Below are 15,137 nucleotides of genomic sequence, written 5' to 3'. Positions count from 1 at the left end.
GGCCCATTCCTCCATGCAGATCTCCTCTAGAGCAGTGATGTTTTGGGGCTGTCGCTGGGCAACTCGGACTTTCAACTCCCTCCAAAGATTTTCTATGGGGTTGAGATCTGGAGACTGGCTAGGCCACTCCAGGACCTTGAAATGCTTCTTATGAAGCCACTCCTTCGTTGCCCGGGCGGTGTGTTTGGGATCATTGTCATGCTGAAAGACCCAGCCACGTTTCATCTTCAATGCCCTTGCTGATGGAAGGAGGTTTTCACTGAAAATCTCACGAATCATGGCCCCATTCATTCTTTCCTTTACACGGATCAGTCGTCCTGGTCCCTTTGCAGAAAAACAGCCCCAAAGCATGATGTTTCCACCCCCATGCTTCACAGTAGGTATGGTGTTCTTTGGATGCAACTCAGCATTCTTTGTCCTCCAAACACGACGAGTTGAGTTTTTACCAAAAAGTTATATTTTGGTTTCATCTGACCATATGACATTCTCCCAATCCTCTTCTGGATCATCCAAATGCACTCTAGCAAACTTCAGACGGGCCTGGACATGTACTGGCTTAAGCAGGGGGATTTGAGTCCCTGGCGGCGTAGTGTGTTACTGATGGTAGGCTTTGTTACTTTGGTCCCAGCTCTCTGCAGGTCATACACTAGGTTCCCCCATGTGGTTCTGGGATTTTTGCTCACCGTTCTTGTGATCATTTTGACCCCACGGGGTGAGATCTTGCATGGAGCCCCAGATCGAGGGAGATTATCAGTGGTCTTGTATGTCTTCCATTTCCTAATAATTGCTCCCACAGTTGATTTCTTCAAACCAAGCTGCTTACCTATTGCAGATTCAGTCTTCCCAGCCTGGTGCAGGTCTACGATTTTGTTTCTGGTGTTCTTTGACAGCTCTTTGGTCTTGGCCATAGTGGAGTTTGGAGTGTGACTGTTTGAGGTTGTGGACAGGTGTCTTTTATACTGATAACAAGTTCAAACAGGTGCCATTAATACAGGTAACGAGTGGAGGACAGATGAGCCTCTTAAAGAAGAAGTTACAGGTCTGTGAGAGCCAGAAATCTTGCTTGTTTGTAGGTAACCAAATACTTATTTTCCACCATAATTTGCAAATAAATTCATAAAAAATCCTACAATGTGATTTTCTGGATTTTTTTTTCTAATTTTGTCTGTCATAGTTGACATGTACCTATGATGAAAATTACAGGCCTCTCTCATCTTTTTAAGTGGGAGAACTTGCACAATTGGTGGCTGACTAAATACTTTTTTTCCCCACTGTAGATAGTTTTACACATCTTCCGAATGCCAGTTCGTATACCCTTTGATAAGGGAAGAGACTTCTTCTGAACAGGTGCTTATCAAGAAATGACCAGCTGTGTATTTAAGCAATAATGCACGAGGAGGTGTGGTATATGGCCAATATCGAGTGCCTGGATACAGCCCTTAGCCGTGGTATATTGGCCATATACCACAAACCCCCGTGGTGCCGTATTGCTATTATAAACTGGTTACTAACGTAATTAGAGCAGAAAAAATATATGTTCCGTCAGCCAATCAGCATTCAGGGCTCGAACCACCCAGTTTATAATGTGCTTTAGAACATTATGTATGTGGTTGATTTGACTCAATGTCTCTGGCCATGATATGAAATCAGTTAAATCAGCTTCTATGTGTTCCATCTAAGAATCATATTGGATTTGTTTTTCCACTGCACGGCATCAAATCAGTATGTGAAGGGTTTCGTTAGATTTTAACCTTTTATTTAACCAGGTAAGCCAGTTGAGAACAAGTTCTCATTTACAACTGCGACCTGGCCAAGATAAAGCAAAGCAGTGCGATAAAAAACAACAACACAGAGTTACATATGGGGTAAAACAAAACATAAAGTCTAAAATACAACTGAAAATATATATACAGTGTGTGCGAATGTAGTAGGTTATGGAGGTAAGGCAATAAATAAATAGGCCATAGTGCAAAAATAGTTACAATTTCGTAATTAACACTGGAATGATAGATGTGCAAAAGATGATGTGCAAATAGAAATACTGGGGTGCCAATTAGCAAAATAAATAACAATATGGGGATGAGGTAGTTGGGTGGGCTAATTTCAGATGGGCTGTATACAGGTGCAGTGATCGGTAAGCTGCTCTGACAACTGATGCTTAAAGTTAGTGAGGGAGTTAGTTAGTGAGTCTCCAGCTTCAGAGATTTTTGCAGTTCGTTCCAGTCATTGGCAGCAGAGAACTGGAAGGAATGGTGACCAAAGAAGGTGTTGACTTTGGGGATGACCAGTGAGATATACCTGCTGGAGCGCAGACTACGGGTGGGTGCTGCTATGGTAACCAGTGAGCTAAGATAAGACTGGGATTTGCCTAGCAGTGATTTATAGATGACCTGGAGCCAGTGGGTTTGGCGATGAATATGTAGTGAGGGCCAGCCAACAAGAGCGTACAGGTCACAATGGTGGGTAGTATATGGGGTTTTGGTGACAAAACGGATGGCACTGTGATAGACTACATCCAATTTGCTGAGTAGAGTTTTGGAGGCTATTTTGTAAATGACATTGACAAATTCAAGGATCGGTAGGATAGTCAGTTTTACGAGGGCATGTTTGGCAGCATGAGTGAAGGAGGCTTTGTTGCGAAATAGGAAGCTGATTCTAGATCTAACTTTTGATTGGAGATGCTTAATGTGAGTCTGGAAGGAGAGTTTACAGTCTAACCAGACACCTAGGTATTTGTAGTTGTCCACATACTCTAGGTCAGACCCGTCGAGAGTAGTGATTCTAGTCGGGTGGGCGGGTGCCAGCAGCATTCGATTGAAGAGCATGCATTTAGTGCAAGCAGTGTTCTGGGGGGGGGGCATGGGCAAGTTGCAGCAGAGGGTGCAGAGCTGGTGGCCGGGGTAGTGGTAGCCAGGTGGAAAGCATGGCCAGCCGTAGCAAAATGCTTGTTGAAATTCTCGATTATTGTAGATTTATCGGTGGTGACAGTGTTTCCTAGCCTCAGTGTAGTGGGCAGTTGGGAGGAGGTGCTCTTATTCTCCATGGACTTTACAGTGTCCCAAAACTTTTTGGAGTTAGTGCTACAGGATGCAAATTTCTGTTTGAAAAAGCTAGCCTTTTCTTTCCTAACTGATTGTGTACAGTGAGGGAAAAAAGTATTTGATCCCCTGCTGATTTTGTACGTTTGCCCACTGACAAAGACATGATCAGTCTATAATTTTAATGGTAGGTTTATTTGAACAGTGAGAGACAGAATAACATCAAAAAAATCCAGAAAAATGCATGTCAAAAATTTTATAAATTGATTTGCATTTTAATGAGGGAAATAAGTATTTGACCCCTGTACTTGGTGGCAAAACCCATGTTGGCAATCACAGAAGTCAGACGTTTCTTGTAGTTTGCCACCAGGTTTGCACACATCTCAGGAGGGATTTTGTTCCACTCCTCTTTGCAGATCTTCTCCAAGTCATTACGGTTTCGAGGCTGACGTTTGGCAACTCGAACCTTCAGCTTCCTCCACAGATTTTCTATGGGATTAAGGTCCGGAGACTGGATAGGCCACTCCAGGACCTTAATGTGCTTCTTCTTGAGCCACTCCTTTGTTGCCTTGGCTGTGTGTTTTGGGTCATTGTCATGCTGGAATACCCATCCACGACCCATTTTCAATGCCCTGGCTGAGGGAAGGAGGTTCTCACCAAAGATTTGACGGTACATGGCCCCGTCCATCGTCCCTTTGATGCGGTGAAGTTGTCCTGTCCCCTTAGCAGAAAAACACCCCCAAAGCATAATGTTTCCACCTCCATGTTTGACGGTGGGGATGGTGTTCTTGGGGTCATAGGCAGCATTCCTCCTCCTCCAAACACGGCGAGTTGAGTTGATGCCAAAGAGCTCCATTTTGGTCTCATCTGACCACAACACTTTCACCCAGTTCTCCTCTGAATCATTCAGATGTTCATTGGCAAACTTCAGACGGCCCTGTATATGTGCTTTCTTGAGCAGGGGGACCTTGCGGGCGCTGCAGGATTTCAGTCCTTCACGGCATAGTGTGTTACCAAATGTTTTCTTTGTGACTATGGTCCCAGCTGCCTTGAGATCATTGATAGTTCCTCCCATGTAGTTCTGGGCTGATTCCTCACCGTTCTCATGATCATTGCATCTCCACGAGGTGAGATCTTGCATGGAGCCCCAGGCCGAGGGAGATTTACAGTTATTTTGTGTTTCTTCCATTTGCGAATAATCGCACCAACTGTTGTCACCTTCTCACCAAGCTGCTTGGCGATGGTCTTGTAGCCCATTCCAGCCTTGTGTAGGTCTACAATCTTGTCCCTGACATCCTTGGAGAGCTCTTTGGTCTTGGCCATGGTGGAGAGTTTGGAATCTGATTGATTGCTTCTGTGGACAGGTGTCTTTTATACAGGTAACAAACTGAGATTAGGAGCACTCCCTTTAAGAGTGTGCTCCTAATCTCAGCTCATTACCTGTATAAAAGACACCTGAGAACCAGAAATCTTTCTGATTGAGAGGGGGTCAAATACTTATTTCCCTCATTAAAATGCAAATCAATTTATAACATTTTTGACATGTGTTTTTCTGGATTTTTTTGTTGTTATTCTGTCTCTCACTGTTCAAATAAACCTACCATTAAAATTATAGACTGATCATTTCTTTGTCAGTGGGCAAACGTACAAAATCAGCAGGGGATCAAATACCTTTTTCCCTCACTGTATATTGGTTCCTGATTTCCCTGAAAAGTTGCATATTGCGGGGGCTGTTCGATGCTAATGCAGTACGCCACAGGATGTATTTGTGCTGGTCAAGGGAAGTCAAGTCTGAGGAGAACCAGGGGCAATATCTGTTCTTAGTTCTGCATTTTTTGAATGGGGCATGCTTATTTAAGATTGAGAGGAAAGCACTTTTAAAGAACAACCAGGCATCCTCTACTGACGGAATGAGGTCAATATCCATCCAGGATACCCGGGCCAGGTCAATTAGAAAGGCCTGCTCGCTAAAGTGTTTGACAGTGATGAGGGGTGGTCGTTTGACCGCGGACCCATTACAGACGCAGGCAATAAGGCAGTGATCGCTGAGATCCTGGTTAAAGACAGCGGAGGTGTATTTAGAGGGTAAATTTGTCAGGATGATATATATGAGGGTGCCCATGTTTACAGATTTAGGGTTGTACCTGGTAGGTTCGTTGATAATTTGTGTGAGATTGAGGGCATCTAGTTTAGATTGTAGGTTGGCCGGGGTGTTAAGCATATCCCAGTTTAGGTCACCAAGCAGTACGAACTCTGAGGATAGATGGGGGGGCAATCAGTTCACATATGGTGTCCAGGGCACAGCTCGGGGCTGAGGGGGCCTGTAGCAAGCGGCAACAGTGAGAGACTTATTTCTGGAAAGGTGTATTTTTAGAAGTAGAAGCTCAAACTGTTTGGGCACAGACCTGGATAGTATGATAGAGCTCTGCAGGCTATCTCTACAGTAGATTGCAACCCCACCCCCTTTGGCAGTTCTATCGAGACGGAAGATGTTGTAGTTGGGGATGGACATTTCTGAAATTTTGGTTGCCTTCCTAAGCCAGGATTCAGACACTGCTAGAACATCAGGGTTGGCGGAGTGTACTAACGCAGTGAATAACTCAAACTTAGGGAGGAGGCTTCGGATGTTAACATGCAAGAAACCAAGGCTTTTACGGTTACAGAAGTCAACAAATGATAACGCCTGGGGAGTAGGAGTGATACTGGGGGCTACAGGGCCTGGGTTAACCTCTACATCACCAGAGAAACAGAGGAGGAGTAGAATAAGGATACGGCTAAAGGCTTTTAGAACTGGTCTTCTAGTGCGTTGGGTACAGAGAAAAAATATAAAGCATATCACAGGTGTTATTCGGGAGAGCTAAGACAACAGCTGGTAATGGCGACAAAGTTTGGGCTGAGGCTAAACATAAACAGGATGCGGTACCGTGTAAAGGAACAGTCCAGCAGGCATCCGCTGTATAGCTGAGTTATCATAAGGTCCGGTGAACAGCAATAGGAGAGTTCGGAGGTAGTTCGGGGGCTCCTACAGCACTGGCGAGCAAGAGGCCACGGCTTGCGTGTGCTAGTGGGCCGGGGCTAGCAGATGGATCTTCGTGGTCGGCGTCGTAACGGGAAGCCTGTTGAAACCGCAGACGATTTCGTTGGCAGACCAGTCGTGTTGGATCGGCGGGGCTCCGTGTCAACACTAGGAGGTCCCGTCTGGTTGACAGAGAGGTAGATAGCCGGGAGATGGGCCTGGCTCGAGGCTAGCTCAGGGCTGATTAGCCAACAACTACATCCATTTGGTTGCAGCTAGCTAGTTGCGATGATCCGGTATTAAAGGTCCAGTGATTCAGTGATTCCGGCAGAAAAACCGATATGTTCTGGGTCGATAACGCGCTGGGCAGACAGTGCAGACTGGCCGATAGTCCAGGCTAGAGCTGGCTGGTAGGTAGTGCAGGCCACGGACAATGGTGAAAACCGCTAACGGTGGCTAATAGCAAGTAGCTAGTTAGCTGGCTACTCTCGTCCGGTAGACAGAGAGGTAGATAGCCGGGATATGGGCCTGGCTCGAGGCTAGCTCAAGGCTAACTGGTGCTAGCTTCGGGGTTAGCGGTGATTAGCCAACAGCAACATCCATCCGGTTGCGGCTAGCTAGTTGCGATCCGGTGTTAATGTCCAGTGATTCAGTTATTCCGGCAGAAAATCCGATGTTCTGGGTGAAAACAGCTAACGGTGGCTAATAGCAAGTAGCTAGTTAGCTGGCTAGCTAGTTTCAACTGGAGATTCTAGATAAAAGGTAAGTCAATAATAGAATCCGTTCCGCATTGAGTGAGGCGGGTTGCAGGAAAGTATATTTAGTAGAAGGATGAAAAGTGTGATAGGGAAATAAGTACGAAAAATACAAAAAAAATACAAAAAACAGGCTATTTACACGGACACACAACAGAGAACACAACCGCACTGCTACGCCATCTTGGATCTCTTAGTGATTGACTGTTATAGCTTTGAAGTACAGGGGCTGTATGTTTTCAAGCGTCTGATCTGGGATCAGTTTAGCCTTCTTAGATCATAATGAATAAGATTATATAATAACAGAAGGGACCTGATCCTAGATCAGCACTTTTACTCTGAGATGCTTTGTAAATATGGGCCTTGGTCTTCATTACGTCTTCATGTATGGCTGAATGGGTTTCTGGATGTTCTATTGCTTTGTGAGTATGGGCCTTGGGTCTTCATTACGTCTTCATGTATGGCTGAATGGGTTTCTGGATGTTCTATTGCTTTGTGAGTATGGGCCTTGGGTCTTCATTACGTCTTCATGTATGGCTGTAGGGGTTTCTGGATGTTCTATTGCTTTGTGAGTATGGGCCTTGGTCTTCATTACGTCTTCATGTATGGCTGTATGGGTTTCTGGATGTTCTATTGCTTTGTGAGTATGGGCCTTGGGTCTTCATTACATCTTCATGTATGGCTGAATGGGTTTCTGGATGTTCTATTGCTTTGTGAGTATGGGCCTTGGGTCTTCATTACGTCTTCATGTATGGCTGTATGGGTTTCTGGATGTTCTATTGCTTTGTGAGTATGGGCCTTGGGTCTTCATTACGTCTTCATGTATGGCTGAATGGGTTTCTGGATGTTCTATTGCTTTGTGAGTATGGGCCTTGGTCTTCATTACGTCTTCATGTATGGCTGAATGGGTTTCTGGATGTTCTATTGCTTTGTGAGTATGGGCCTTGGTCTTCATTACGTCTTCATGTATGGCTGAATGGGTTTCTGGATGTTCTATTGCTTTGTGAGTATGGGCCTTGGTCTTCATTACGTCTTCATGTATGGCTGTAGGGGTTTCTGGATGTTCTATTGCTTTGTGAGTATGGGCCTTGGGTCTTCATTACGTCTTCATGTATGGCTGAATGGGTTTCTGGATGTTCTATTGCTTTGTGAGTATGGGCCTTGGTCTTCATTACGTCTTCATGTATGGCTGAATGGGTTTCTGGATGTTCTATTGCTTTGTGAGTATGGGCCTTGGTCTTCATTACGTCTTCATGTATGGCTGTATGGGTTTCTGGATGTTCTATTGCTTTGTAAATATGGGCCTTGGGTCTTCATTACGTCTTCATGTATGGCTGTAGGGGTTTCTGGATGTTCTATTGCTTTGTGAGTATGGGCCTTGGGTCTTCATTACGTCTTCATGTATGGCTGAATGGGTTTCTGGATGTTCTATTGCTTTGTGAGTATGGGCCTTGGTCTTCATTACGTCTTCATGTATGGCTGAATGGGTTTCTGGATGTTCTATTGCTTTGTGAGTATGGGCCTTGGTCTTCATTACGTCTTCATGTATGGCTGAATGGGTTTCTGGATGTTCTATTGCTTTGTGAGTATGGGCCTTGGTCTTCATTACATCTTCATGTATGGCTGTATGGGTTTCTGGATGTTCTATCAATGTTACAGATGTATCGGGCCTCCTGGAGCTCAGTTGGTAGAGCATGGCGCTCGCAACGTCAGGGTTGTGGGTTCGATTCCCACGGGGGGCCAGTATGAAAAATGTATGCACTCACTAAAACTGTAAGTCGCTCTGGATAAGAGTGTCTGCTAAATAAAAAAATTAAAAAATACAAATGTCTTATGTTGTAACGTGACTGTCACAGTAGTCATAATGCTTTTGAAACAGTGAACCAGCTTTGACAGGTCGTGACAACCAACATATCAGTTATGACATCCCTGCTATGACCCTGCTATGACCCTGTGCTATCATTCAAGATGGCCGCTGCAACAACAAAATATTTTACAAATCAAGAAAGGTCATCAATCAAAAACATCAGTAGAATTGTGGGGTCCGTACTTACGAACTCTTGCTTACACCTCAGGTCAAAACCATTTGGAACAAATATGCTAGCTGTTGTTTTTCCCCATTAGAAAACATGTAATAACTAGCCGGCTTGCTACCAGGAGTCACCGGTGGTTTATTATCTGGTTAGAGCATGTAGAGATGAAGGATCAGTCTGAGGGACATTCTGGAGACGTTTTAACTGTTTGTTGAGTCCTCTGTTCCCCTGAGTCTGAACTTGTTCTGGTTCGATTAATCACTATCTGAGAGAAGAGCTTCTCCAGAGAGCTACCGTTATCTGACCCAGTAAACAGGAAATGCCCAAATGTAGGAAAACACATTCTACACACACACACACACACACACACACTTTCCCTCATTCAAATATTTTTTTTTACACAATCCTGAAATATCGCATTAACGGTAGTAATATTTATTGTTGTGAAAATGCTGACAAAAAACAAATGGATTGGTTGTAGTCAGTGAAATGAAATCTACACTGAAGTGATGATGCCCTGTTTCATCACTCCTCCGCAAACTTTGTGTGTCTGGGCACTTCCTCGTACCATAGTAATACATCTACCTGGGTACTTCCTCATACCGTAGTAATACATCTACCTGGGTACTTCCTCATACCGTAGTAATACATCTACCTGGGTACTTCCTCATACCGTAGTAATACATCTACCTGGGTACTTCCTCATACCGTAGTAATACATCTACCTGGGTACTTCCTCATACCGTAGTAATACATCTACCTGGGTACTTCCTCATACCGTAGTAATACATCTACCTGGGTACTTCCTCATACCGTAGTAATACATCTACCTGGGTACTTCCTCATACCGTAGTAATACATCTACCTGGGTACTTCCTCATACCGTAGTAATACATCTACCTGGGTACTTCCTCATACCGTAGTAATACATCTACCTGGGTACTTCCTCATACCGTAATAATACATCTACCTGGGTACTTCCTCATACCGTAGCAATACATCTACCTGGGTACTTCCTCATACCGTAGTAATACATCTACCTGGGTACTTCCTCATACCGTAGCAATACATCTACCTGGGTACTTCCTCATACCGTAGCAATACATCTACCTGTGATGTGTGTCTATTGTGTATTTTTACAGTATTCAAACATTCTTGCAATTTGATTTGAATACAGCAAAGAACGTGTGTCACTCCGTTAATACTGCAATGCAGGTTCACTTGTATTGATCCCTCAGTCCATGTGGAGTGGCAGAAAGCCCCAGGAGCAGCTGAAGGAGCGGTCCCCTTTTAACTGACTCCTTCTGTCCTTAAATCATGTGGCTCTTCTATTCTCCCCTGCCTCTTTTACAAAACAAATGTACACTGTTATCCACATGGTTATATCAAGCATGCAATTGGGGTAAAGGTGTTGTGATTGTGGCCAATGATAGATGGCAGTAAACATGACTGTTCTAGAACACGTCTGGGCGTTATTCGACAGTGGAGCACTCCTCATGACTGCTATACGCAATGGTTGACTTCCTGCCTGACAAGATGCTCAGGCGTTGCATTGCATCAGCCAATGGTTGCGTGCCACGTCATCGACTGCAGTCGGGGTACAGATGGATATATGATATGGTTTGCTGACATGTTAAATACCTATCCAGGCATTGTAAGATCTCGCATACGTCTGCAATGTAGTCGGGAAGGAACTCCACCTATGACTTGGTGTGTGTCTCTCCATCAGGATTGGTTTTGGTGATTCCCTGCCCCTCCCCTCCCCTCCTCTGGGTCTCTGTGATTGGTGGGTCAGTTGCTTTGGGGATCCAGTGAATGTTCTGCAAATCTTAAGTCTACTCTTGTTATTGGGTGTCACTAATTAATTTTCTGGGTTCTCTCTCTCTCTCTCTCTCTCTCTCTCTCTGTCTCTCTGTCTCTCTCTCTCTGTCTCTGTCTCTCTCTCTCTGTCTCTCTCTCTCTCTCTCTCTCTCTCTCTCTCTCTCTCTCTCTCTCTCTCTCTCTCTCTCTCTCTCTCTCTCTCTCTCTTTGTCTTTTCTTCTTTCTGTCCCAATCGCTCTGCCTCTCCCTCCCCTCCTCTATCTCGTTCTCTCTCTCTTTCTGTGGGTGTTTCTACTCCAGCGGTGACTCCCGGGCCTGGTCTGGGCCCCATCCCCATGTCCCAGTTCGGCACCATTTCGCGGCAGATCTCGCGGCACAACTCCACCACCTCGTCAGTCTCCATGGTTTCGGCCACGGGCACCTACCGCCGGGCGCCGTCCGTCACCTCCCAGTTCTCCCTGCAGCAGCAGCAGGCCCTACAGCATCAACAGCAGCAGCAGATACAGCAGCCGTACATTAACGGGGGCACCCCCGCCTACCCCCACAACTCAAGTAAGACACTCATGTGTATTGACTTCTCTCCTGTCAAAGTGCCGGTTAAGGCGTTTCTCCTCTCCGGTGAACGTCTTGTACATTGATGTAGAACGTATTCTCCTCCTTGGATTCTCCAGCTGATACAATCCAGGTAATGGATAATGCTCCAGCACTGCAGAGTCTCTGCTTTTTTGGCCTCTGTTTAAGTACGAGCTGAGGTTTTGTTAAATCACAATTTATTAGTGCTTTCACAACCTTTTTAAGTGGTTGATTTCTCCTCTCTCCTGTCACGTCCGTCTATGAAATAGGACCAAAGCGCAGCGTTGGGAGTGAACATGATGATTTTAATTAAATGCTCACAACAACAAAAACAATAAACAACGAAAGCGTGACGTCTAGTGTACAACACGCACACACACGAACAAAATCCCACAACCCGAAAGGAAAACAGATAGATTAAATATGGCTCCCAATCAGAGACAAACAGCCGACAGCTGACACTCGTTTGCCTCTGATTGGGAGTCACACCGGCAAACATAGAAAATAAACCACCTAGAACACCCACCAGAGAAACCGAAAACATAGAATGAACACACCCTGGTTCAACATAATGAGTCCCCGAACCAGGGTGTGACATCTCCCTGATCCCTCAAATGTACTAGCCAGCCTCCAGAAGGTGACCCCAGCTCAAGGTGTCCACTAACTTAAACACAGTGTTTATTTTTTGTCCTCTGTCCTGTAACCTTCGACTAAAACTGCTGTGGGAACACAAAACACGGGCAGGCGTACTGAATCAATAACCTCATCAAGTACTGGAAAATTCAAAAAGGATTTAGAATAAAATGTGAGAAACTCAAGCTGTCGGCAGCCACCTGTGCCGTTTTTGAATTGAGATTCTCCTCAGCTCTCCCCTCTCCCGTTCACTTGCACTGTGAAAGACCGGCTGGCGTCAAATCTTACAGTCACAATGTTAACTGGCATCGCAGAGGGTTGTCATTGGATGTTAAGATCCATCAGCACTAAGAGGACACTGGGCGTGTCCCAAACAGCACCTTATTCTCCATAGGGCTCTGTCTAAAGTAGTGCACTATAAATGGAATAGGGTGCCATTTGAGACGCACTTACAGAATGTAGGAGGAGGAAGCTTCTCTAATGAGCCGGAACCCTCACCCCCCCCCCCCCAACATTATTTATAACTGTGGCGTTGTATAAAGCCGTTATTAAATAAACACTTCCTCTTGTCATTATGTCTAGTCCCGGTTATACAGGACGTTCTGTAGACACTGGAGATGTAGAGGCCTTTTATCTGAAAAAGATGATGCTTTATCTACTCTCCTTTTTTAGTGACATCGTGAACCTTTGGCTGTTCCACAACGTTGACCTTTATGCCGCTGTTAATGAGCCACTTATCCAAGCATACGGGTCGGGTGTATGGAGGCAGCATCGCATGCTTCCTTCAGTAAAGATCATGATTTAGGCATGGGGTTGACCTCAAGAGCCTGTAGATTAAGAGCCAGCTTAAACCAGCATTATCAGTAGCCTTCATGGGATGGAAATTGAAGGATGAAATATTGCCCCTATCTATCCATGTAAAAAATATGGCATATCATCCTTGTTTGATTTCAGACACAAACCGTCTATGATTGTTAGCCACAAGATACATTTAGACATCAGTGTGGACAATTGCAACACGTTAGCTAGAGGGGGCCCTGACCCTTGACCCTGACCTCTCTAAGGTCAACAGGTTATTTTAAGATGGTGGCACCATAGAAATATAATCTATAGAACGGGCCCTCCCCATTCAAGTCAATGATAGCATAATGGGTGGACTTGCAGCCATTGTGAGTGTGCCCATGAGTTTACCAGTCAAATTGCCAGGGTAAGAGGTTCCAAGGCCTGTCTATAGATCATATTTCTATGGGTGGCACTCTTCGCGCCACGGTTTGTGAACTAAGAACCAGGGTCGTTAGGGGTGCAGACAGTGCCTCTCTCTGGCCGTATGTCAATGCTACAATCATCTAAATCATCTCATTGTGATTAGGAGCATGAAATGGCAACGTGACAACAATCAAACCTCATCGCTTTATAATCCCTCTGTACAACAACCAAATACCTTGGGGAAACCTGCACTCAGTCTCTGGCCTTGCTGAACTAAAAACCACAAGCATAGACTCTGTTTCTATGATTTGTACACATTACATATTAAATGTATTTCCTTGTAGAAGTGCACAAAACTCATGACTAACCTTTCAGTGTGTGTGTCTCTAAAATTCTTGCAATGATAGTATTGCATTGACTTTAGGGTATAGTGACTTGGGTTGGAGTACTCTGTTTCATATTGGGTTGGGGTACTCTGTTTCATATTGGGTTGGGTTGGAGTACTCTGTTTCATATTGGGTTGGGGTACTCTGTTTCATATTGGGTTGGGTTGGAGTACTCTGTTTCATATTGGGTTGGGGTACTCTGTTTCATATTGGGTTGGGTTGGAGTACTCTGTTTCATATTGGGTTGGGGTACTCTGTTTCATATTGGGTTGGGTTGGAGTACTCTGTTTCATATTGGGTTGGGGTACCCTGTTTCATATTGACTTGGGTTGGGGTACTCTGTTTCATATTGGGTTGGGGTACTCTGTTTCATATTGGGTTGGGGTACTCTGTTTCATATTGGGTTGGGTTGGGGTACTCTGTTTCATATTGGGTTGGGGTACTCTGTTTCATATTGGGTTGGGGTACTCTGTTTCATATTGGGTTGGGTTGGGGTACTCTGTTTCATATTGGGTTGGGTTGGAGTACTCTGTTTCATATTGGGTTGGAGTACTCTGTTTCATATTGGGTTGGGGTACTCTGTTTCATATTGACTTGGGTTGGGGTACTCCGTTTCATATTGGGTTGGGTTGGGGTACTCTGTTTCATATTGGGTTGGAGTACTCTGTTTCATATTGGGTTGGAGTACTCTGTTTCATTTTGGGTTGGAGTACTCTGTTTCATTTTGGGTTGGGGTACTTTGTTTCACATTGACTTCACATTGTTGGTGACTGATATGTCTGTTCCTGTTTGTTTCTTCCTTCTCTCTGTCCTCTCTGTCTGCTTTATATCCTCTCTGTCTGCTTTATATCCTCTCTGTCTGCTTTATATCCTCTCTGTCTGCTTTATATCCTCTGTCTGCTTTATATCCTCTCTGTCTGCTGTATATCCTCTCTGTCTGCTGTATATCCTACTCCAACATATTGGGTTGGAGTACTCTGTTTCATATTGGGTTGGAGTACTCTGTTTCATATTGGGTTGGAGTACTTTGTTTCACATTGACTTCACATTGTTTGTGACTGATATGTCTGTTCCTGTTTGTTTCTTCCTTCTCTCTGTCCTCTCTGTCTGCTTTATATCCTCTCTGTCTGCTTTATATCCTCTCTGTCTGCTTTATATCCTCTCTGTCTGCTTTATATCATCTGTCTGCTTTATATCCTTTCTGTCTGCTGTATATCCTCTCTGTCTGCTGTATATCCTCTCTGTCTGCTGTATATCCTCTCTGTCTGCTTTATATCCTCTCTGTCTGCTTTATATCCTCTCTGTCTGCTGTATATCCTCTCTGTCTGCTTTATATCCTCTCTGTCTGCTTTATATCCTCTCTGTCTGCTTTATATCCTCTCTGTCTGCTGTATATCCTCTCTGTCTGCTTTATATCCTCTCTGTCTGCTTTATATCCTCTCTGTCTGCTGTATATCCTCTCTGTCTGCTTTATATCCTCTCTGTCTGCTGTATATCCTCTCTGTCTGCTGTATATCCTCTCTGTCTGCTTTATATCCTCTCTGTCTGCTTTATATCCTCTCTGTCTGCTGTATATCCGCTCTGTCTGCTTTATATCCTCTCTGTCTGCTTTATATCCTCTCTGTCTGCTTTATATCCTCTCTGTCTGCTGTATATCCTCTCTGTCTGCTGTATAT

At 44.6% G+C, this 15,137-nt stretch overlaps 1 protein-coding gene and 1 non-coding gene across 7 annotated transcripts in view; both read left to right on the top strand.

The window, feature by feature from the left end:
• LOC121549735 (abl interactor 1) overlaps window positions 1–15,137 on the top strand; it is a 118,062-nt gene that overhangs the window by 99,071 nt on the left and 3,854 nt on the right. For 5 of the 6 annotated variants that reach the window (XM_041861586.2, XM_041861584.2, XM_041861588.2 and 2 more), the window contains one exon: window positions 10,964–11,215. In XM_041861586.2, the coding sequence (XP_041717520.2) occupies window positions 10,964–11,215 (252 nt within the window). Of the gene's footprint in view, window positions 1–6,640; window positions 6,661–10,963; window positions 11,216–12,354; window positions 12,380–15,137 lie in introns of all 6 variants that reach the window. The other variant, XM_045210389.1, reaches the window with a different exon arrangement.
• On the top strand, window positions 8,477–8,552 carry trnaa-cgc. The gene has a single exon. It is a non-coding gene; the product is annotated as a tRNA-Ala (tRNA).

This window comes from Coregonus clupeaformis, chromosome 34 (assembly GCF_020615455.1).
Source record: "Coregonus clupeaformis isolate EN_2021a chromosome 34, ASM2061545v1, whole genome shotgun sequence".
NCBI lineage: Eukaryota > Metazoa > Chordata > Actinopteri > Salmoniformes > Salmonidae > Coregonus > Coregonus clupeaformis.
This window is presented reverse-complemented; position numbering and strand designations above follow the sequence as displayed.